A 24,975-nucleotide genomic window follows, 5' to 3' on the forward strand; every position below is an offset into this window, starting at 1 on the left:
CTGCAGTACTTGAAAGGAGCAAACCTTTGAATACACAAGCCACAGAAATTCAACAGCTGTATAACCAAAGAGATGGATTTACTTATGGAGAGATACTTCTCTTGCACTCTGAGAATACCCTTGAACTTACTTTAAACATTCCATGATTTTGTATAATTAAATCTTTTCAGGTAAATTTGTGAATGGGATTATTGGATTTTCACTCAGCCTGTTAAAACCCTTTGCCATGCTTTTGGACAAGGTCTTGCTTTTATTTACCTGGAAAATAATTTTGAAGAATAATTTTAGTGATACCTTATATCTGACTAACACACTAATGATTATCTTTTAATACAACAAGGTCTTTAAGGATCATGTGTAATGAAAGAAATTAAGCTTTGAAAAAGATATTGAGGGTTGGTAAAACAGTTTTATAAAAATTGAACAGGCTTTGTTAGCTGACTTGAGAGAATAAGACAGGCACCAGAGAACAGAATGTGAAATCGAAGAGACCTTCTTCCCCTCTACCTCTCTAAAAAATGGAGATAAACTTTTATTTTCAATTTTCCAGGAAGCAAAAATATTGTCTGTCATACTAACTTCCTTTTTTGCTACAAAACAAATCCTGATATTCCAAAATACCTTACCTTATGTCAAAGACAACAAATATTTTGGGGTGAAGAAGTCTCCACGATGTGTGTTGTGTTGTGTTAAAAGCTTGTTTTAGTGTGACATTGATGAAAATTTAAATGTCTCACAACTTCTTCTTCACAGGTTAGAATAAAAAAAAAAATCCATCTCACACAATTGTCTTGTTTTTGAAAATAATGAAATTTATTATGGTTAGTTGATGCTGCAGTTGATGAAAGACTATGGTTTTGCTGGTTGATTGTGGCTTCATTTCAAGATATTTATTTAGCTGTTTTGTTATTATTTTCAATGATTATTGAATGAAAAGAGAAAAGCTGCAACTTCCCCTGGTAAATATATTGATTTTTGAGATAGCAAAGGCAAATAGCTCTGAAATTGAAGCTGAAGAAGCAGAGGTGATCAGTTTGTGAAACAGAGGACCTCACTGAGCTGTTGCTGCATAGGCTGGACAAATGGCGTTTTTTAGAAACCTTCACCAAAATCTGAGCCTTCCCTCAGTGTCTTCCCTGGTGGACACGCTCAGCAGTGCTGTGGATGACCTGGCCAGTGTTGTTGGGGAGGTTGGCTACTCTGTAGCTGACTCAGTGACAGAGCAAGTAACAAGCATGATCAATGGCCTGCGGGCAGAAGATGAGAGCTCCAGAACGCAGGGTGATAAACCTGTGGAAGGCAGAGAGGAACACACACCATCATTAACTCATTCTCAGGAAATTAATATGAAAACAAAGAGAAGTGCTGCAGAACATGAAGAGACTCATAATTCCAATTCGTTAGATTTTGTGAAAAAAGGTACAAGTCAAGTTGGAGTATCTGACCGTGTCTTGAACAAAAACCAGTTAAGAGGCACAGATAATAATCCTCTCAGTGATACAGAAGTACCTCAGGATTTGAACACTGGAGGAAGACCTTTTAAAAGGGAAGTAGCAAGGGGAAGTAGTGAGTGTTTTGTAAATGATAAGTCCTTGAGAGATAGTAACCTGAAAAGTAAAAAACTTACAGTGGAGCAATCTATTGAGGAGCAAGATAATTGTCTATATGCAGTATCAGATAATTCGAAGAATCGTGAGCATAAAAAAGAGAAACCACAACCACCTGGAGCTGATTTTAAAGATTCTGATAAAGTGCACAGTAGGAATGTTCCCCAAGATTTAGAAACAAAACAGAAGGAGAAATTATCAGACTCCAGCTTGAAGAAGATGCACAGTGACCATCCCAATTGCCTTAATGAAATCAAAGAAAAGAAATCTGAAGCCTTCTTAGAGAGAACAAGAAAACCTGTCTCGAAAGATGAAGACAGTGCGTCAGCTGCAGCTGCTAATGAGGGTAAAAGGAAAAGCTCAAAGAAATTAGAAAGAGAGCTATGTAATAAGAAGACAGCAGGAAAAGGTGAGGAGTCTGTCAGCAAACTGAATTCTTCAGCCTTTCCTGAAACTTACATTTCCTATTTTTTCACCTAATTTACACATTTAATAATAGGGCTTCCTGTGAGTGAAAGTAGGTTTGTTTCAGTGCTTCATTTTCTAATTATGTTGATATTTCTTGGAAGTTAATTACTTTCCAAAGTATTACTTAAAGGAACTGATTAATAAATGCCTTTTCTATGTTCTAACTTTATTCTTTCTCTACAGTTTTTCTTGCCTTCTAAGCTTTGTGTGGTTTCTGCTGAAAACTATGAATTAATTAATACTGGAAATTAATACTTGTTCTGTGAAAGTGATTTTTATTTTGTTTCTTTTAGAAGCATTGCATAAGATGTGCTATGATGACAAAAGGAATAACTTCTTTTGCATTTACATTACAGTAGATCTTCAGAATATTTCTGGGATACTTAAGATAGTGATTTCAAGACAGAATGAGAAATGAGAATCTCAATAAGAAGTGGCAATTAAGTGATTTTAAGTACAGAAAGAAGTGAATGAGACTTGTCTTAAAGTTTAAGTCTCACAAGAAAACCTGTGTTGTTGTTATGGATAATTTATGTGCCATCTTTGACATCCAATTGTAGTGTGATAAGGGAATTGCAATAATAGTTTGTGAGTAAGAAGTAAAACCTTGCCATTTTACATACTTTTGCAGGCTGCATAGTAAATTTTTAGAAAACAACACATGCTTTTCCAGAGGTGCTGATTCCATAAAGAAATGAATTCTTACCTAATAGAAATCCATTTTTTCTTCAGTTGTGTGTGTTTCCTTATCTGAAACTTTCAGTTATCTGCTTTGTTGAGTTTTGGTTTGGTTTTGTTTGTTTGGGTTTTTTTTTTTTTTTAGTTTGAATTAGGAGTGTTTTCCATGTTTGTATGATTAACTATGAACTTATCTATTTCTTTACATAATAATATATTTGTAAGGTGTATTCTCTCAAAAATGGCATATAGGTCCCATAATAAGCAAATTAATAGCATTCATTAGGCTAATATTTTCTCATTACCTGTGAAATAAAGGAAAGGTTTGCTAAATAAATGAACATATATAAACATAAAGAGAAATTCTTTTAGGGAAGTTTCCAAATAAGGTATGAAAATCAAATAAGAAGTGTCAAGCAAAGGCATACAACACTGAGATTATTATTTTAATGTACAGGAAGCTATTTTTCCCCAAGAAACTGAAACTGATCTGCTTTTTAATTAAAAAGAAATAAATTTGCATGGATAGCTTATGTTTAAACTTTGAGGAGGTTTTAAAGTCCTCTGAAGTGGTCTTGCTTCATGACTTATAATAATGGTACATATTCTCTTTTTTATGGTATTAACTGGAGGGAAAAAAATGCAGTCATTGAGAACTTCTGGTTGCTTGCAAAAGTCAGTGTATTATTAGAGACATAACTTTCAACTCTTCTTTCAAACATGTTGCTGCCATATTTTGTACTATTCCATTCTTTATGAAGGCTGATTAATGAACCTATTTCATATTTGTGAATATATTTCTTGTAATGTTAAGGGCTGCACCTAATACTGATGTCTAGCACTGTATTTTAGGCCTGGTATGCTCTGCTTTTATTATAGTTGTGGAAATCTGTAGAAGTTTAAACCTGGCAGGTTTCAACTCCTGAAGGGCTGTATGAGATATAAAATTTTACTCTGTGTTACAGCAAAGGAGATTCCTTTTTCTGGGCAGCCTCTTGCAGTGAAGGTGTTAGCCAGAATATATCCTACTTGGTATGATATTTTCAGTAAATGATCACTGAAATTGGACTTGCTTTATAGCCATCTATAAATGGGAATACCCATATCTGCTAGACTTGAGTTAATAGTCTAGAGTTGAAATATGTAGTTGCTCCTTAGAAGTCTTTTAGGGCTCCATTTTTCCTATAAATAGTAAATTAAGTTGATGTACACATTGTGTGTAGAGCTGGTACCCCTACATCCAGTTGAGGCTTTCTGAAACAATTTCCCTTTCAAGACCTTATTACGAGTTTCCTAAATTGTGTGCCAAATTTGAAAGAATTCTGAAGAAATTAGGCATTCTTTATGTCTGAGATCATATTGTTTGTTTTTTTCCTAAGTTGTAGTTTAAAATCTTTAACTGTTTCCAAAAATAGGCTATGGGAAAAACTTGCTGGGTATTTGTGCAAAAAAAAAAAAAAAAAAAGGTAGATTTCACCTCAGCTTAACAAAGATGCTGTGGCACTTCTGTGTATTAAAATATGTGCTTGAAATGTGGGAGAGCACCTCTCCCATATCAGAGATGTTCATATTCTTCTTTGACAAAGTTTGACAAAGTTGTAAATTTCTGGAAAGTTTGCTTTTTGAAAAGACATGGTAAACACTTCTTATACTTTGCTTGTTAAATTCACTGACCATCCCATTTGCACTCATATGCTTCATTGTGGGGATTGAAGAATGGAGCAGGTTGTACCCTGCCTTTGATGCTTATGGTTACTGAGGGACACTGGAAGTTTGAACAGAAGAATTGAGAATAAACATATTCTATGTGAGGACAAACACTTCCAGAACAAATAGGTCCTGATGCACATGGTAACTTGGGATTTGGACTAGGAAGGGTGGCAGCTGTGGAGAGAAATGATAACTTCATATGAAGGTGGAAAGACCAAGGTTGCATGAGTAGTTGGTCAGGTGCAAGTAAGGTGAATTTGGGATTGAATAGCCAAAGAGAATAGAGAAAAATCACAATGAGAAACCACAAGTGGGTGCTTGGAGCAAGAACCTGGAGTATGGGTCTGGGAGGCAGGAACTTGGTAGAGGATTCTACTTGGATAAATGTAACTTTCCAAAAGATTTCTTACCTAAACTTGCAGTGGAGGTTTTTCTCTATGAGTACCAGGGAGAAGACCTCTATGGGAAGCTATTCCTAAAAGTAGGAATGATGAATCTCTGTAGTACTAGGAGACAAACACTTGGCTGTAAGAGGCCTAGATGGCTGGTATACATTGAGTTAATTTAATTTTAACTGGCTTAATTTTGAATAAGCTGAATCTCTATTTTAGTTGGAATACCCAGGCAGAGGAATGAGACTGACTGGGCATGAGGACAGACACTCATGGGAGTGGAAATGCAGATCTGGAGCTAAGGGCCTAAAAGCAGAGAGGGGAGAAGCAGTTGTATGTGGTTGGGTAGCATGTTAGACAGCATTCCCTCAGATTCAGGAGCTGAGAAAGAGCATTACAGGATCAAAGCTCTGCTGGTAGTGGAAATGCACTGACAAATCATATACCATAGATCTGCTCTCAGACTAGAGGTAATGCTGACTTCTGAGTTTGCATGAACTCCTATTAGAGTCTGGGATCTACAGAACCTCTGCAAGGCATGTTAAATTTGGGCAGAATCCGTTTGAACTTTGGAAAAAAGGAAGGAGGAAATTTTCTCTTTACAGAAATAAAAATAGAGCTAATCTTTGATTTGTGGGAGGAAGTCACGCTTGAGATGTAGTCAGAAAACACTGGCCACAGGAGTGGGCACTACAGAACTGCTATAAAAGAATTAACTAGATAATTTTTCCCCATGTAATTTTTGCTGTTGCCAGATGTTTGCAGTTAAAATCTGCATTAATTTCAGTTATCGAACAAGGAGCTGTTTATTGTAAGTTAAATAAAATTGTGCATGCAAGCATCTTTCACTAGCATTTTCCCATTTGCTATTGTGAGTTTAAGCACTACTGGCATAACCTTCCTAAAGATGATTTTGTTGTAGGCTTTCTTTTGTAAATCAGTTTCATTTCTATGCTATGCTACATGCTCATAGCAAAAATCAGTTGGGAATGTAGGATCAGGAGCTGCTTGCTTGATGTATTAGGTATCCAAATGGAATATTGCAGCAGTGTTGGATTTACTTCACATAAATTATTTTAAGCATTTTCCTACTTAATGAAGGGTTTCAAGAATATCTATGTGCTACCTTAAGTGAATTGATCTGTTTTCTGTTGAATAAGTGTTAGCATGTTTTTTGGGGCTTAATTATCTTTCAGGTCCTCCAGAAAATGAGAAAAGCTCTCAGCAATTACAAAGTCACAATGCTTGTAATTACAACAAGACATTTTTAAAATAAAATTTTAATTGAAATGGCTTAAATATCTTCAATGATAACCTCTTATGGTTATTTTCTTGTATTCTATTTTGAGCTGTAGTCGATTTGCTTTATTTTATTCAAACAGACAATTCTTATATGAGTAAAGACCAGCATGGTTCATCATCTGAGAGTGAAGATGAAGCACTGGGTAAATATCATGAGGCCTTGTCTAGAACCCAGAGTTCCAGGCTGCCAGTGGTGGATGGCAGACAGCAAAAAAACTATATATGGGAAACCAGACAAAAATATAGTCCCCTGTCTGCAGAATATGATGGATACAGTAGTGAAGCCTCAATAGATGAAGGTAAGAGCGATTTAAAAGCCTTCCTTTTATTCCAAATTTCAGAATTGTGTTCTGGATAAGTAAGTCCAAGATGAGAGCAGCTTGGCTAGCAAATAGTCAATGTCTGCAAGAAATATCCAGACACGTCTTATATTAGTGCATGCTCAAAAAAAAAAAAAAAAGAAAAGCACACACTTGTATACATTTTCCCAGAAATACTACAAATGATACAATATCTTGTTATATTAAGTTTCATTTAATTTTATCATTATTCATTTCATTTTTGGGGCAATTTAAGCTGTTTTGATTTAGGAAGGAAACATGGCAACTCTTGTTGAATTTGTGGTATTATAAATAGAAAGAAGACATGTTTTTCATGTATTGATAAGCTATTTTAACAGCAAAGTAAATGGAATTGGTTATTGGCTGCAGTGCATATGGTCATTGCAGTGTGCATTTCTGAAATGTTCTGTATCTTTTCTTCTCTTGAAATGACAGAAAGAAATTACTACAAAGATTAGATTAATGTGATTTTCCATGGTACTAAAAGTTGGATTTAAACAGTGGATATTTTCTTACATGGTATATATTTTTTGATTTTAAGTTAGGGTGGCAGCTTGATGTAGAGGCTGAGAATTCTGCTGTTAATGTTTTGTTGATATGTTGTTTGTATTTGAAAATGGTTGTGTGAGAATTGTGTCTGTAGCCAGTTTCAAGCATGAAAAGTGAACTTTTCTGGGAGTTAGGTAAAAGTCAGATTCTGGTACAGGTGCTGGATAATAGTAAGGTATTTTCCCTTAGTATGTTAAAATGTAAAAGTTTTTAGTGTTCAATGTTTTCTAATAAAAAGTGGATACATGTAATTAAAAGATATTTCACCTTAAATGTTGTATACAGTCCAGAAGGGCTTGAAAAAATTCAGGATTTCTACAACTGGATGCAATTAAATTATATAAATGTCTGCTTGCTGTTGAAATTTGGAATTAGTACATGGTCATTCATGATTCCAAGCTAAGACCTGAAGGACATGAAAGCCATAATTCAAGTAAGTTGCAGAGTGAAAGAATTCTCTTCTGATCATCAGAAAATTAGTTTCTTTTTTTGCTGTTAAATTGTAGGAAGGCAGGTAGTCTGAGTTCCAGCAAATATTGAAGGGGATGCAGAAGTGAGGTCAGGTGGTAAAAACTGATCCTTGAACACTGTGATGGAGGGGGAATAGGGATAGTAAAAGCATGTTTGAGCTCTCTCAACGGTGTTGGTGGTGGGGTATGAAAGATAAGGTACTCAGGGTTTTGTATGGATTCTTCACTGTTGGGAAAGAATGATGATGCATATTAAGAGGAGATGGAAAAATTATTAGCAAATAATACCAGATATGAATTGTGCAAGACTTAAAGAGGAAGACTCCTTTCAGATATCTAGAATAAGATATTTCTCTCTCTGCAGACTACTGAGGCTAGTAATTGACATGGCCATAGTTATACTATATTCCTCTTTTTATGTTGTAATTGCACAGATTTTTTAATCCAATCTAGTTCATGTTCTCAGTGAAATGTCCTGAGTTCATCAGAGCTTTTTACTTTGGCCCTATAGGATTTAAGCTTCAAAGACATTGTGCTAGCCTATATCCATTTTTTAAAAAAAATTTATTATTGTCTTCCTTATCTTCCTTTTAAATAATCAGAATTTATAGTTACTGAGTTTTATCCAGGGAGTGATAGTTTCCAGTCTGCAAATCTGTATCATTATTGCAATGTAAGACAAAAGAATCTTTTTGGCAAGTCCAAATATTGCATCTGGAAAGTTACAGTTGTTACCCCCTCCTTGATTTTGTTATTCTTCTATTGCTAAATATCACTGTCACCAGGTCCTATTCCTTTTCAATGCTTTCTCCATTCTGGAAGCAGGCTGAATATAAATGCCATTTTTAAGTTTATTGTAATGAAAAACTTCTTAAAAGCTATCAAAACATTCTAACTTAAAAACTTTATTTTTTAACCACATAATTCTACTTGCACAAAAACTTTATTAATGTCAGTCTTTTACTTTTGCTGCTACTTATGAGAGTGTTCTCTTCCCACATTTTACAAGGAATGGAGAATAAACTTATTTTCTTGGGAGCCTGCAAGCATTCTACATTATATGTTCTTGTAAATTAGAGTGGGGAGTTTGTCTCATTTTATTAATCCATTATTCTCAACAAAATTATATTCAATACCATTAAAGAAAGTTTTGGACATGGTAGCAGATTAACAACCTAACATTTTTCACTTCTCAGTGACCTGAAGGTGGCATACTGGAATAATTAGTGTTAGTACTTTTTATGTTCTTTCTAAATTATTTCAAAGAATCTTTGCACAATGATAAAAATGTTTTAGAATAGAGGAAGAGACAGTGTATGTCTTATGTGATGATCATTACAGAGGGAAAGGTGCCCAACACAGAATTTTGATGAAAAGAGGTGAAATCCTCATGAAAAGGACCTGCATTCAGAAATAAAGGAGAGATTATTACTACCAAGCTGTTCATATTTGTTCAGAGAAGCAGTACACTTAGCAGGTGACATTAAAAATCTCTGATTCTGAGGGAGAAGCATCAGCATTCCAGATGTTTCAGTGTGATTTTTTTAATGCAAAACTTTACTGTTCCTTAGACTTGGAAAAAAAATCTGTAGAAAACTTGATGTCATAGGAATGCTGAATTTTTTTGTTAAATACTTGGCTTTTATGGACATTGAATTATTTTTTATAAAAAGTATAAAGAAGATGATAGAACCATTTCTTGACTCTCTTGTGGAACAAGCAGTGTGTTCCTATGTGCTTTGTTTAATATGAGAAAAAAATGTCAGTGTATTTGACTTTGTGTGCTTCTCTTTTCTCATGTGTGGTTTATAATTTCTACTTCTAAGTCTTTAACATTTTGGCTGTGCTTCTGTTGTAAGGCACTGATCAGTCCATATGTTGAGCATATAACACTTGATAGTGTTAAAGTGAAGTGATGAAGGGACAGAATTAATTTTTGTCTCACCACTGATTTTCTCCTGCTCGTTGCCAGTAAAGCAGCCCCTGATCATTAAGGATAAGAACAAGGGGGAGTGGTTTTAAGGAGATCTGGAAGATCTACTAAAAGAGAGTAGGTTTAGATTAGGTATAAGGAAAAAAAATATTTTCTGTGAGGGTAGCAAGGCACTGGAACAGGTTGGCAAGAGATTGTGAGTGCCACATCTCTAGCAGTGTTCCAGGCCAGGCTGGATGTATTTCTGAGCAACCTGGTCTGGTGGAAGGTGCCTCTGTCCAGGGCAGAGAGGTTGGAATGAAGTAGTCTGCAAGGCCTCTTCCAGCACAAACCATTCCATGATTCCATGACTCTATGCATTCCATCAGATATAGAGTAGTATGAGGAATGAAAATATTTAATTTTCAGAAAACTTCGGATTTCTCAGCTGAATTTTCTCTTCAGCAGCTAATCTCTCTCACATGTTATATTGTGCAATAGTGAGCTGTGTGTTTTCAAAGGAGTCAAGAAACAGTTTTACTGATAATTGTTTGCTCTGAACTCTTTTAAAATTCATTTGTTTTGATGTGTATGTACTTAACTGCATACACAAAATTTAACAGAGACAAAAATATCTTGTCTTTATTAATACACCCTGTATGTTTTGCTTGTCTTGCTAAAAATGTGTATAATATTAATATGTTTGCATCATTTAGACCACCAAAATGTCTGAACATATTATTTTAAGATGTGCTTGTTATCAATTCTGTACTTAGTTTATTGCATCCATTTTCTGGCTGCATGCCTCTAAAAGCATCATATTCTGAAGCCTGAAAAATTGTGTTGTATGTTTTCATAGCATTCTTTTCTCCTCTAGATGGCCATATTAATCTTTCTTTTCAGCATATTTGTATAGAACTCACATGGTATTTTGTATAATGTTTTTAATACTGAAATGAAGAAAGCTATATGCTCTGCAGGTTTTCTTGGTGTATTTTCATGATGGAATGTTCTAGTTGCACTTTTGGTAATTCTGTGCAATTCAGGGATTTAAATTTTCATTCACAAATACCTGTTTATGACTAGGATCTGATGTACTTTATACATTTGTATTGCACATTTGATGCATTTAGATTTTTGCATGTTTTGCATATAGATACACAAAATGATAAACTACTACTGTGTGTGGATGCAAGCACTTCTATAGACTGTAAGCCATTGTAAATATAAAACTTTTGCAGTGAACTCCTCATGGACAGGCTTAATTCCAGAGTATCACTAAAGGAAAATCCAATTCAACAGAAAATCAAATTGATGACAAATGCCAATGTAAAATGATACAGAGGTTTACACCTGAAATTTTCAACTCTCAAAAGACCAAAGGTTTTTAATCTAAGAAAATAGAAACTTGTGTAACTACAGGATGTGTGGCTCAATCTCTGTGCTCCAGTCTAGAGTTCCAGGTCAGCTTGAAATTTGAAATCTTAATTTTGCAAATAATATTATATTTTGTACTTTGTAACATTATCTAGTAAAGTATAGATACTTACAAAAGTGACCTCTTTTTCCTGTTTTCCTGACAGAACTTCCTTTTAGATTTTTATAATGTGTATACTACTTCATATATTATTTCCTACCATTTCAGTGTTGAATATGTATGTTTTTATGTGCTCCAACTATTTGTAATATTTTGGAAGAGGGAATTAATATATATTGTAATATTACACAATTATTTCAGAAAATAAGGAATAAATTCTTTTGGGGGGAATTTTCTCCCTCTCATAGAGAGGGAGAAAGCAAGTAAAAACAGTGCCATAAGATTTTTCTGCTAACAAAGAATTTATGGATTGAAATAAGCATCTAAATAAGCAACTGTAAAAATTTTATCTTTAGAATTGACATTAAGATTAAAATCAGAAATCCTTGTTTTCATAATAGAAATAGTTTTTAATATCTATATTAGGCTTTTAAATGGTCCATGACTTCTAAATAGCTTGAATTTTAAAAAAAACCCATAAGGTATTATGAATTGGCCTCTTTGTCTCCAGCAGTGGCTGCTTCCTTAACTTTGAAAAGTCAAGCATTATACTGACAAATTTTTGGTTTTTTAGTATCTCCATAAGCTTCATAGGCAATGTATTTTCTCTAAGGAAACAGTCGTCTAAATTCCTAAAAACTAAAGTTTTTAAACTTAGAAATGTTAGGATAAGTGTATTGAAATTAGTTTTCCTGGCATATGCCAGAAAACTGTAGATGGTTCTTTGCTTCTGAAATCAAGATTCTCTGAATCCCCTGATTCAGGGATAGGTGGAAGAGGAGAAGGAAACAGTTTGGGTTTTTGCATAGTTGTGATTTGTGATATGCTCTATCACAAATGCTTAAAGCACTACATCTTCAATTGCTGTGCCAAATTCCTAGTTAGGAGCAAACAAGGAGAATTGATCCCATTTTGAGGCAAAATAAGTCACATCATGAAGGGAAAAGGAATAAGCTCATTTGCTTGTTTAGCATACTTAGATGTACTTTATTTAGCTATAGTTCACTAGTTTGGTACAGCCACAGGTTCCATCTCCAGCCTGTTTTAAAATCTTTTTCTAACTTCTCAGTTGTAAAGCCCCCTGGCTGAAGACATGTTATTTCTGAGATTGGCCCAAGTGCCTTACATTTCACAAGGTTTTTTTGAAACATATGGAAGCACTAAAAGACTGCAGCGAGAAAACATAAGTTCTCTTAAATGAGAATCTGCTGCTCTAGCAGGCATATGCTACTGGATTTTATCCATCTTTTCCATATTGTGAAGGTAGAATATGGTTATTTTTGAAGTTTATCTTCTCCCCTTCTATTCTTCTCTGGGCTTTTGGCACTTTATGTTGATGTGCCTATGGACATATGTTTGCCTTGTTCCCCAGTGTCAATCTTTGCACGTGAAGGCGACTGTTCTTCTGGAATCTCTTGGATCTAATTCTTTATGCGGCTTTCTGCCTTTTCTTTCTCTCTTGTTGGTTTTCATGTCTCAGGAAAAGTCTCCTCATTGAATTACTTGAAGTATATATAGAGATTTCCTCTATGTATCTTTCCAGTGTAAACACTGAAAGCTCTTTCACAAGCATCTCAAAAGTGGTATAGAGGTGAATCTCCCCAGTCTGTTTAAGCAACCTGGTGAGTTTTCATTACTAAATAATTCTGTGAAGCAGGATCCTGCTAATTCATACTTACCAAGATGAGGTGAAAGCCTTTGGACGGGCTGAGAGGGGAAAAATGGATCATTTAGTGAATTCCATAATAACCATATTTTTTGCATCTTAGTTTCTATCACTATTCATTGCATGTAAGTAGATCTATTTTCAAGCCAAGTGTGAGTGAAAACTTACTGTTTTGAAATTATAGAGTGAGGGCCTATATATATGGCTGTATTGTGTTCAGCAAAATAAGGCCACAAAGTTCTCTCAGAATTGGTCTCTCTGTAAATTTCAGACACTAAGAATTACAGGCAAAAAAGATGTCTGTCATGGAAAAGAACTATGTACTGGTATTCACACTGGAGCACTGAAAGCTCGGTTGAATACTCAGTGGTAGTTATTTCTCTTCTTTTTCCTCTAATGGGCCTTAAAGAAATAAATAAATTCAATTAAAAGAGTATTTAGAAAGAAGGTGGCCACCCATTTTTTTTCTGATGTGTCTTTATCAGATTACCTGTGAGATTTCCCTGGTGTAACACCTGTTGGAAGTAAATACTGTTTTTGTCCTGTAACTTTGAATAGACTTAGAGCTTTAAATAGTACATTCAAAGTACTTTGAAAGGGTCTTTATTGAAGAGATTTAAGACAAGTCTTAAGACACCTTCAGAGCAGTATTTCTAAATGCTTCAGAGAATATTTTGAATGCTGAGTATTGCAGCTGAGAATACTCCAGATATTAATACTCCTGTATCTTATCTGATAGTACTTGTGTACCATCAATTGATGTTATTGGTGTGCTTTTTGGAGACTTTGAGGGATTTTCTAGTCACAGTATTTCTTTAATTGGTCCAGTTTCCTTATTCTTGTTTTTCTATTATGTGAGCATCTACCCCTGACATTTTTTTATTCTAGGAGTAATTAAAAATCTCTCCATAGTACAGGAGAGTGCAGTGATGCAATACTAATGATTCAAAGTTCTGATTCCTGATCCTGTGTGTGTTTGCCTCCTCTGGTTAATTGAAATGAGTCTCCATTGGCTCCAAGCCCTTAAAAATTGAAGAATGACAGTCTCTTTTGATTTTGAAGCGTCTGGGGAGTGTGGCTGTTGAATCCATTGCTATATCAAGGGAATATTTAAGGATAGTTTTGTAAAAAAGGGTACTTTTGTAATTCAAGGACCAGTAGAATAGTGTCTATAATTAACCTGATTTGCAATACTTTCTACTTAGTGTCTGTGATACTGTGGCTTGGGTTTTCTTGTGGTTTTTCTTTAGTCAAGTTTTTGCTTGGGGTTCAGTGAGATTTTTTAAGAGTTCCAAAGTGGCTTCCTAGTGCATTATGACAGACCTCTATTGTTCTTCTGTGAGAGTGGAAGACAGTTCTCTTAAGTGCTTGAAATTATGATGCATGTTTCCACAAAATATACTCAACTGAGCATTGCAGCTACTAAGATGATTTAAAGATTAACTCTTGCTGTGTCTTTTACTCAGTTTTGCAGAATTCATGTCTTTTCTTCCTTCCCAAGGAAGTGTAACCCTTTGTCTTGTGAGAAATTCCTGATAGAAAGGAACTTTACTTGTAAATAATTGGGCTGTGATCATGTTAGGTTATCTTCTTTAAATGTGTGAATAGCAGACATGCATAATGTTTACAAATTCTTGAGTCCTCAAATAGGCTGAATTCACAGATGGGGGTAGAGAGTACATGTGCAATTCAGTATTACTCATGTAATTTTCTTGAGGAATATTATGGAGGAAGCAAGACATAAACAGGGGATTTAAATGCAAAGGGCATTCACATCGAAGTTGAAACACAGTTTGGAAGAAAATGGATTTACATTGAGGACTTGCGAGTTTAAAAGCCAGATAGATGGTATCAAAGTTGTGCACAGTCTTTTCAACCAAAGGAAGCATATGAAAGTGCTTGATAGAATGAATTTGGGTAATTCTGAAACTTTGTGACGAGCAGCAGAGGTGCTGAGAAGAAAAAAATGCTGTTAAAGTATGTCTGTCATCTACTGCTGAGAGAAGAAACCTAGTAACAAAACTCAGAATTAGGGATGGTGGCAAGATTTTCCTCAGAAAAATTCCTTTTCCAGCTAGAACAACTCCAAAGAGGAGGAAAAACTGTCTTCCAATGGAAAAGGGCTTTTTTTTCATGATGTGCTCTAGTGAGCAAAGCAATCTTTCAGATTAGGTTCCTCCTGCCAGCATCTTGAAGTCTTTGAAGAAATACCTTTTGCCTTGGTGTGAAGGCTTTGAAGAAAGTCACCCTTAGCAATGTGATATCTCTGAAGTGTTGCAAGTCATACATTAATGATAACAGGAAAGTTTCCATTTTATTATAAACTCACTCTTTTAATAGCTGTCTTATCAATTTGGATCTGGAATTTGTGAGAAGATCTTCAACTTGGAAAAGTTCACAGGCTGAAATGGTGACTGAAATAGTTCATATTTAAAAATAGATGCTCTATATTCATAAAATGTAGAACTGCTTTGTGGTGTAAACACAAGAGATAGTACTGTATCAGCAGTAAAGATAATTTGTTTGATGAACCAAGTGCTTTTGCTGATTCTGAGGATTCATTGCTCTATCATGAAAGGAGTGACTAAGAAAAAAGGATTGAACAGTAGACTGGAAATCTCTGTGTAGACCTTATTAGGTACATTGGAAAAAGCAATTTTACCCAGTACTCTACTTAACTCCTGATAATAGTCATGCTGCTTGATAAGCACATTGGAGCAGTTTAGGTAAATATGAGAACTAAAAACTAGAACAGCTTTGTAGAATAGAATAATAGAATATTTTGGGTGGGAAGGGACCTTAAAGACCATTTAGTTCCAAACCCTTGCCATGGGCAGGGATTCCACCCACTAGATCAGCTTGCCCAAGGCCCCATCCAACCTGATCTTGAACTTTACATAAGAAAAGTACAAAAGAATGGTTTACCAATTCTTCCTCCATAGCAGCTGTAGATAAATGGAGCATTTTTCTTACTTTTAAAGGTTAAAACCAAAGGATTTTTAACTCTAGTCTGAAACTAAAGTTTGCCTCCCAGTTGTTCCTTTTCCCTGTAGGTTAAGGATAGGTTGCCATTTGGACTGTTTGTTTATATTCTGAGCACATTACATTTTAACCTTCTCTTTGGTAAAAGAAGAACATTAGGTGTCTTTTGTAACTGAACTCTTTGTCTGTTTTGTTACCTAATGTAGATTATTTTCCTTATGCATTTGTATCAGTTTCATAGACATGCTATAACTATCTTGAAAGTATTCTCTTGGAATGGTTTAATGACTATTTTGTCCTTACACAAGTTGAACAATGTTGCCATTTTAATCTGATGACAGGTATTTTATTGTTAGGATAACTATTTTCATAGCTACTTTGCATATATTATTGGAGACTACATTGTATCTGAATAAACAGTATAAAATCATGTCTATAACTTCTGTGAAGCCAAAGATCTGTAATTTGTTTTCTTGTAAAATTAGTTTTTATTTGGTATTTGAAACACTTTTTTCTTATAAAGTTGTCCTAAATTTTATGAATTATTGGAATATTTTCCTTGAGGAAATGGGTAAACATGGTATGTTATTCAACTTGAAGTAATTTTTTTTTTTTTTTTGTTTGTGTCCTTTTAGTTTGGGGCGAGCTTTTGGTTTTGGTTTTTTTGGGGGTGAGGTTGGTTTTTTGCAAATACTTTTCCTCCACTGTATTTGCAAGCTGGAAATAGATCCTTAACTATTGCCATTGCCATGTCATTTCAGTGCAGCTGAAGATTATCTGCTATGAAGGAATCATGATCTCATAAAAACACATAGGAAAACTTAAAGGGAAAATTATTTTATCATGGAAATTCTGATTCTGATCCTTTGAGAGAAGTTAGACATGCTTAACAGGGTATAAGATTTTCTGCATGGTCACCTGTGCCCTATTCAATTAAAGCTTGATCTTTAAATTTGTAAGTAGGAAATCTTGCTGCATTCACCTTCTCACTAGCAGTGCAGCAGCATGTGGTTTTGTGTATATATCTGTACAATTTGCTTGAAAAAGAGTATACTAATGACCCAGCTCACTATTTTGACCTTTGGTTTCAGTCTTACAAGTATATTGTAAAAGATTTTCAATTATCATGATTTTCTAATTGTTTTAATTTTTAAAGAAGTTTTATTGCATTCCTTTGCAAATATATCAATTTGTCAAATAAAGGTTAAAAATTAGATACATTTTATTCATGTTAAAGTCACACCCAGCTTATTTAAAGGCAGCTTTGACTTAGAGTTGCAAGCCTGAGGATATTGATTTGAATTATGCATGACTGTCTGGTATGCAGTTCCATTAGCCTGCTGGATGGATAATGTAAACATGTTCAGAATTTTAAGTATCCTATATGAGCAGCAGGTTAAAAATAGAGCTGATAAGAGCATGTGTATCTGAAAAATCCAAATCTTGGAGAATGAAACTACAAAAGGTTCATATCTTCAAGAGACTGACTTCAGGTGTGAATTTCTTTCCTTTGAAACTGCTCAGCCTGAACAAGTACAGCTTATGTGTGTGATTTGAACAGGTGACACGATTGCTGTTGGCTGCTGCAAAGTGCTGACATCTGTACCACAAAACACTTGCCACCAAAAGGCCAGGACCAACTCTGCAACTGTTGGCAAAAAAAGAGGGGTTGTATCTGTTCTGGGTTAAATTGGTCAAGATTTACTCAGGATCAGGCTAATTTCTTCATGTCTTCAAGGAAGATATGATTTGTAGTTCTACTTGATTTTGCTCAAACTTTCTGTGGCTTTCTGTTCATGGTTATATCTGATCAGTTGTTTGGTTATCCCTGTGTTTTGCTCAGTCAGTAGTTTGGTAGTAGAAATAATGACTTCTGAAACTTGATTTTTAAATCCTTAGCACTGCACTAGTCAGATTTAAAAACAGTATCTTTTTTAGAGTTTTGCCCAAGTTCCTGTGAATTTTAATAGAAAAAGATCCACTACTCTGGAGTGAAAAGTACAATGTCATCTATGTTGCGTTTTATAAAGATTTATTATATTTCCAAGTGTTTCTGTTGTATCTGTAACATTTGTGGCAATTTGATGAGTTAAATGAAAACGAAAATAATGCTATTGCACTTGTTTTCAGTATCTGATGGATACAAACCAGAAAACTAGTCTAATCTTGCATTAATTTTTACCCACCTTCTCAAAACTCTTTTGCTTGGAATCCTTTATATTTGGCTTTGTAAAATGCTATATATAATGCCAGGATGAAACTATTTTAAGATTTTAAGAATGAGAGAGAATAATGATGTCTTTTTTCTTGGACTTTACAATTTTCATGTACTTACATCTTAATATAGCAATAATCCCACAAAAATTTGCAAGTGTACATATGACTTAAAAGCTGTTCTTGATGATGAAGTTGATTATACTGCTCTGATATTTTTTTTTCTTTTCCTCTAAAGTCTTGGGTCATGAATTGTATATGCACACAAAAATTTTGCCAAGGTATCATTCTTGGGTAAAATTTGAAAAGGTGCTTTGTGTTGATGGTCACTTTACTGAGGAATAGTTAATGTGTTAAGAGATGGGCATCTAATGATCTCCTTCAGAGAAACTCATCCTGCTATTTGATAATAGCTGTTATCTTGGCTGTTTTCAGAGTGAAAATCTTTTCACTTGCAATAAGAAGCACTGTTCTCAATCAGCTGATTGTCCTGGTGCCATTTCTTTCCTGTTAAGAGAAGGCACTTTGGAAGAAGAAAATCTTTTGAAATAGCAACAGTAGTTGTCATAAGTATTAAAGGCAATCTGTTGGCCACAGAAGTCTAGGGAACTACAGTGGAAATTTCCAGAGAACTTCAATATTTTAAAAAGTAAGAACTTCAGAGGGATGGTAACAATGGTAGTGATTTCTTAAAAAAAGACTACTTTGCACTTTAACTCTTCTCAGAGAGGACTGGGGGAATCTCTTGTGTGTTTTTGTGCCCAGTGAAGATAATCCAGGAGAATATTATACAGAGGAGAAACAATAGCATGTGTAACAGTGAATGTAATGGCCTGAATACTGAGCCATTCTGTAAATATCTCCTTTGTTCCAGATGCTCTTTTTTTATGTAAGTGGTTCTGACATAAAACTGCAGAACTGTAATATTTTGGTAGCACAGACGACTTAGCATAAATGCCACAATGTAGCAGTCAATTTTGAGTTCCTTTTCCTTGTTCTCTAGCTTTCAGGTACTTTTAAAAGAAATTTTTGGGAGATAGAGGTGAGATTTAATTCTGGTTGAATGTTCACAGTAAATACATTATGTGGCTTTTTTGTCCCCAAAAAGAAGGTTGAGACAGAAGTTAAATTTAAAGGTTAAAAGAACACCAGGGAAATATAAGTCTAGCCTACATCGAACTGTAACAAAAATGAAAATATTTAATATTTCTTTACTTCATAAAGCAAAGAACTTCATGGAAAACTTGCAGAAAACTTGCAGAATGATGCAGTTACTCCATAATACAAGCAAGGGTAAAAGTCTGGGGTTTATGCATCAGTGTCTCTGGCTCAGATAGTATACTTCAATTTCTCTGTATTTTAAAGCATGTTGAGCCTATGGATGAGACGAAGCCAAGTATGGTTTTTTTTTTTTCCTTTGAGTGTTTTCTTGTAATACTTAGAGAAGTTTAGATAAGTGAGGAAAAGAGGCAAGAGTGGCATTGTCTACTCAATCTTCACTGTCTTTATTGCTCTTAGTTGCCATCATGACACTCATTTATGCAGTTTATGTCTTTCCAATGATTTAATGCATTGAAAGTTGGGAGACAGTTCTGAGTCTCTATCAAGTTCATGTTGCAATAATTTGTTTTTCCTTCTGGTTATACCCCTTTTCACACATAAATTCAGATTATGCTATCAGCACTTGGTTTTTGAATACTGTGTAAATTTTGCTGTCTCAGTGAGAGTCTTTTGTTTTTAAGAAGAGGTCAGAATACAAAAAGCATAATGAGAAAAATCTGTTTAACTGCCCTCTTCTACACTGAATAAGTACAAATTATTCCCAGCTTGTTGGAAAGCAATCTGTACTTGAAAATGTCCATAAGAAATTGGTATAAAGAGGGAGTTTAGGGGAGTTCTATTTACTCTAGTTTATGCATAATCTCAGTGTTGCATGCAATGTTTTTGCAACTCCTTTCAGAAATGCTCATCGAGATTTGTCGTGTTTTACATCTTCTGTGGATATATTGATGTAGAAACAGACCCTGCCAACTCAAAATAAGCAGCAAATTCAGAATGACTGTGTACTCCTATCTTCGTTTCAACACTGTTTTAGTGTTGGTCAGATTAAATTAATTTATGTCTGTACCTTTTTTCACTTTTGTTTTCCCTGAGCAAAATTCCTGGATTTCAGATAGAAAAGAACCTGCTTGTTTATTTCATTACAAATGGTAGTATATGACATACTTGAATTTTTTTTATTTTTTGGTGGGGAGTGGAGGGGGAGAGGAAGACAAACATTTGAAGGGGTTAGATATTCATCCTGTGTAGATGGTTTAGATTCCTACTGTGCCAGTTTTCTGGTGTTCGATAAGGCACACAAAGCAGTTGTGGGAGAAAGCATATCACTTGTATCCATGGTAACTCGAAAGATACTTTGGAACTCAAAAGGATGGAATAAGCCAGAGTAATAGGTCTCATTATAAGGGCAAAATACATAAAAGGTTCAGGCATATGCTTTTAATTAGTTGCCAAAAATAGCTGGAATCAGGGATGATGCAATGAAACAATAATTCTTGGTGTTAGAAATGAGCAACACTTGAAATCTAAAAGATGTGCTGAGATGAAAGGCTTTATCTTACCATCTTATGGGTATTCAGTCCATGAATACTAATAGGTTTGCAATGCTTTCTTAATCATGCTTAGGACATGAGACTGCACACTGATAAAAGCTCCTGCAAGTCTCACATGACTGTAAGTTTCTGAAGTTCCATAGTGATGGTAATTGCCAAGGCTGTGATGCATCTTCTTATGAATAGTATGTGCAAAGCATTCTCTGCTGTCTCACAAGGGCACTGCTGGAAAAGTAAATGTGATGTGTGCTTCTGTGTAGGGATAACAAACAAGTCATTGAAAATGAAGATTCATTTGAGGTTAAAGATGCCATATTTTTCAGAATAAGTCATTTTCATTAATTTTAAAATAGGAAGATGAGCAATGGGGAAAAGTGTGAAAACTTGAATGGATGGACTAGAATTGAATACCAGAGAACAAAAATAGTGCAATATATGAAGTATGAGATATAGGATATTTAAATAACCATTTTAATAAAAATATTTTAATGCGGTGAATAATTTTGAAGTTTTCTATTTGAACATCAGTGTTTGTAAGGAATCCATCTTGTATTGCAGTGCAATTCTCCACATTATTTCCTCTGTTGCTATAGAAACTAATTCTAGTGCAGCTGTGATCGCTTATCAAAATTCTAATGATTCAATAACCATTTCTTATTTTGAGTTATTTAAATAGCCTTGTCTTACTTTGAATCAAACTGCACATTTCATCACTGCTGAATCGTTGACTGGTCAAAATGTTAATGCAAAGTGATGGCAAATAATGTGGGGCTGTGGTTTGGGGTTTTTTTTTCTTTTTGCTATCTAAGCTCTCATACTTATTGTAAAGTTTGAATAACCAGCAAATTAAGGCTCTTTTTACTTGTTAAATTTTAAAGGTCAATATTTGCTGTCTAAATCAGCATTTTGTAATGCACGTTACTTTCCCGCGGTAGTCTAAATGACATTTAATATTTAATAACCATTAAATGGTTCCTGTTACTGGTATGTGGCCATGGGGGCGTGTGTGTATATATGTGTGTTTACATATATAAGTATGTGTCAACTATTTTTAGGATGCTTTGAACCTAAAAGTATATGTCTTGACATTTTCATTTTGTTGAAATAAAATTTTCAACGATACTACTGTAGAATGGCACCAGTTAGCAAAGTTTTCTGGATCTCTTTTGCTCCTTGTATTATTTGTTTCTTTGGTATTGAATTTGAGGTTGTTTTTTTAGTGTTGATAGTGGTGGGTTTTGGGGTTTTTTGTGGATTTTTTTGGGTTAGTTGGTGGTTTTGTTTGCTTGTTTCTAACAATGGAATTGCTACTCTGATAGGTCATATGTATTTAATGCAGGATGGAGCAATGTTCTGATTGTGATCCATGTTAAGCATCATTGCTGGTTATGTTTGCAACTGTAAGGCTAAGATTTTAAAAACTTCGCTGACACCAAATTACAAGGAAGGGTGTGATGGTAATTGGCCTGGAGACATGTTCTGTACTTTCTGCTGCTGCACCACAGCTTACCATGATGTTCCCATAGTACTTTTCAGGATAATCACTGACTTTCTAATGAGTGTACACTAATTTCATGTAGAGTGAAATAAATAATTTTCAATTTTGAAATTATCATACAAACATTTTGCAGCTGTAGCTGTCAGACTTTGATTACTAATTAACTGCTGTGCACCACCTTTAAGTCTCTTATTCAGCAAGCATCAAACAGTAATTTCAAATTAGATATATAAATTTTATCTAGTATAAAAAAGGTTTATGAGAAAAAAAGTTTGATGGATAAGCATATTTTCACTTTGTGCCAATGGCTAGTAGGTTTATTGTTGTGAGTATAAGACCAGGACAACACGATTTTCCAGATACTGTTTTGGGAAGTTCAGTGTGTTGAAAAATGACTGCTCCTCAATTGTTCAGTGCTGTTGTTTGTTTGGGGGGATGACATGGAAGAGCAGTTCCTCTCCTGTTTGCTGTGGGCAGAAACATCATGCTCTAGGTCTTAGGAGGCCTTATGCAGCCTGGCCACTGTTTTCTCATCCTCTTAAGCTCTTGCTTAGCTCTTATGGACGGTGCTGTGGCAGTTTGAAAATATCTTTACCAGGCAGACTCATATTCATTTAGTCTTGTCAAAATGCAGAAAATTACCTATTTTGTGAATTGTATGACAACTGTGGAAACATAGCAACACCTACATCGTACATTATACGTAAGCCTAGTAAAGCAGCTCATCTGTGTCAGTGGGAGGTCTCAGAAATGCTGCAAAGAAGTGCAAGAAATTTAGTTTTGAATAATTGTGTTTCTTTATGCCTGGAGAAACTTGCATGAGGCCTTGCTGGAGGGAGCAGAACAGACTGACATGCTCCCTGCTGCTTAATCTGTGCCTTTTCTGTGAATTCTTCACCCTCTTACTGGGTGTGTGAAGGAAAGATACCTTGGTTTCGAATAATATCCATATCCTGTGATTTCACAGTGTCTAATTTGCCTTTATTTTCTGGAGAGTTGGCTCTGTAAATGATACCAGAACAATTCCTAAGCATACTTTCTACAGACTCTAGTATCTAAAATATTTTAGAGCAATTCTTGACCAGTCATAAACAATTTTCTTCTATTGTTGTTGACCTCTTAGGTGCTCCTGCAGACTGAGACCCTAGTAGATTTCTTTTCTGGGTTCTAGCTGCTTTTTATTTGGTAAAGTTATGGGAGCTGTTCCAAAACAAAGCAAAAAAATCTGATTTTTCTAGAATGCTTTTTCCAGAAATACTTTAATATACTGAAGAATAGGCAGTCCATTTTGCTATAGCAAGTCACTGAGCCAGTGTGTCAATGAGAGGAAAGTGCCTGAATAGATCAGAGAAATCAAGGCCCTTTGGAATTGTAGGATCTGAATAAATAATTACCACTGTCTTCCCACCTAAAGAAAAAATAACAATACATCTAAATTACAAATGCAAAAATAAATGTTTATTATGGGAAGTGCCTTGCCTCTCCTGGAATGTAACTAGCTGTGTACTCTAGGTTGTGCAGATTTTCACCTACAAATGTGGATATTCCCACCCATCAGACATCACTGATTTCTCTTTTATCTCTTTGCTCTGTTGACATTGCTTTTTTTCTCAGATCTGAACTACTTTTTTGCATGTCATATGTTGTTTTATTTTCCCGTTCCTCCACCTTTCTTCCTCTGTCACTTTTGCTTTGTTATTTTATCTGTTTGTAATTTTTCATTCCTGCTTGCATCTTCTGTTCTTTATTTTTTCTTTGCACTTTTTCTTATTTTCTATACAGATCTACTAAACTTCTCTCCCTTTATTTCTTTTCTTTGTTCATTTGACAACAAACCACTTTTTTTTTCTGAACCATTGCACTTCTTTCTTCTTTTGACTTTTTTTTCCTCATTCCCTGTACTTTTTTTTCCCCATCTGCATGATGTATTTTTTGTTTTCTGTTTCTTCTCTTCCACTGCAAAGCTGATTATATTGGAATATTCTGCAGGGGTATATATATGGGAGTTTTTCATGTTGTTTGTGGTATTAATTTCAAGTGGATTTTTGATTAATAATAATTTCAAAGCCTGAAGTGTAAATAAATAAAAACTAAAAACAAACAAACAAAACCAAACCTTCAAAAACCAACAGAAGAAATGGCTAGAGTACTAGTTGTAAAATACTTGGTTTCTGCTTCTCTGTTCCACAGTTCTCTGAAAGCTTTCTGAGATGAGGAACACTTCTGAGCTAGATTCACAATCTTTATTGACTCATTTTTACCCTGTACTTCAGTTCTCCATCCCTAAAATGCCCAATATGTTAACTTCTACTATTATAAAATTACCATTATTCAATAATATATATTTTTCCTTTATCTATATTAACAGCTGTGAGATAGCCAAATTGTGATCATATAGCTAGCTGAAGTAGATGGAGAGAAAATTTAACTCATGCCCTACTGAAATGGTTCATGCATAATCCTTACAGTGCTGCTTTGTTAGTGACTCACTCCAACAGAGCATCCTTGGCAGTCAAAATTGCTGTGAAAACCAGGCAAAGGAATCGAGCTTGTGTCCCTATTCTGTGAGCAGTTCTTGATGGAAAGTATCTTTTATGGTTCATTTTCACCTGTTAGGATTGATAATTAGAAAGGTTAAATGATGGGGAACTTTTTAAATTGCAAAATACAGCTAGCAGGGCAAAGGTATTTTTTAAGAAATGATGAAGTTACTGCATTTAAGTTGCAGGAGGAATTCTCAATAAGAGAGTAGTTTTATTTTACTTAAAAGTATGGAAAAAAGAATGATGGAATTCTGATAGGTAAGTAGTGTATATTCTGCTGAATAGATCTTGTTTTTATCAGTAAATTAATTAGGAACTTGAAAGGGGAGTTTTGTATCACTTGAAAACTCTTGTATTTTTTTATTTTTGTTAAATATAAAACCAAATGTGCCTGAAATGAGCTACAAAAGCATTAAAATGCTCAAGAAAATTATCCACACACCATATTAATCTTGCTTTCTAATCATGCTTTGTTTCCTCATTTGAGACTGAAC

General features: G+C 34.7%; 1 protein-coding gene across 4 annotated transcripts in view; it reads left to right on the plus strand.

Moving 5' to 3' along the window:
• Nucleotides 1-24,975, plus strand: part of SYT14 (synaptotagmin 14) — an 80,655-nt gene that overhangs the window by 26,599 nt on the left and 29,081 nt on the right. The window contains exons 1-2 of one of the 4 annotated variants that reach the window (XM_079329724.1): nt 765-2,016; nt 6,238-6,456. The exons of 1 other annotated variant lie outside the window; for it this stretch is intronic. In XM_079329724.1, the coding sequence (XP_079185850.1) occupies nt 1,083-2,016; nt 6,238-6,456 (1,153 nt within the window). In that variant the 5' untranslated portion in view covers nt 765-1,082. Of the gene's footprint in view, nt 1-764; nt 2,017-6,237; nt 6,457-24,975 lie in introns of those variants that run through there. 2 more of the 4 variants (XM_079329726.1, XM_079329725.1) reach the window with 2 other exon arrangements.

This window comes from Erithacus rubecula (genome assembly GCF_903797595.1).
Source record: "Erithacus rubecula genome assembly, chromosome: 2".
NCBI lineage: Eukaryota > Metazoa > Chordata > Aves > Passeriformes > Muscicapidae > Erithacus > Erithacus rubecula.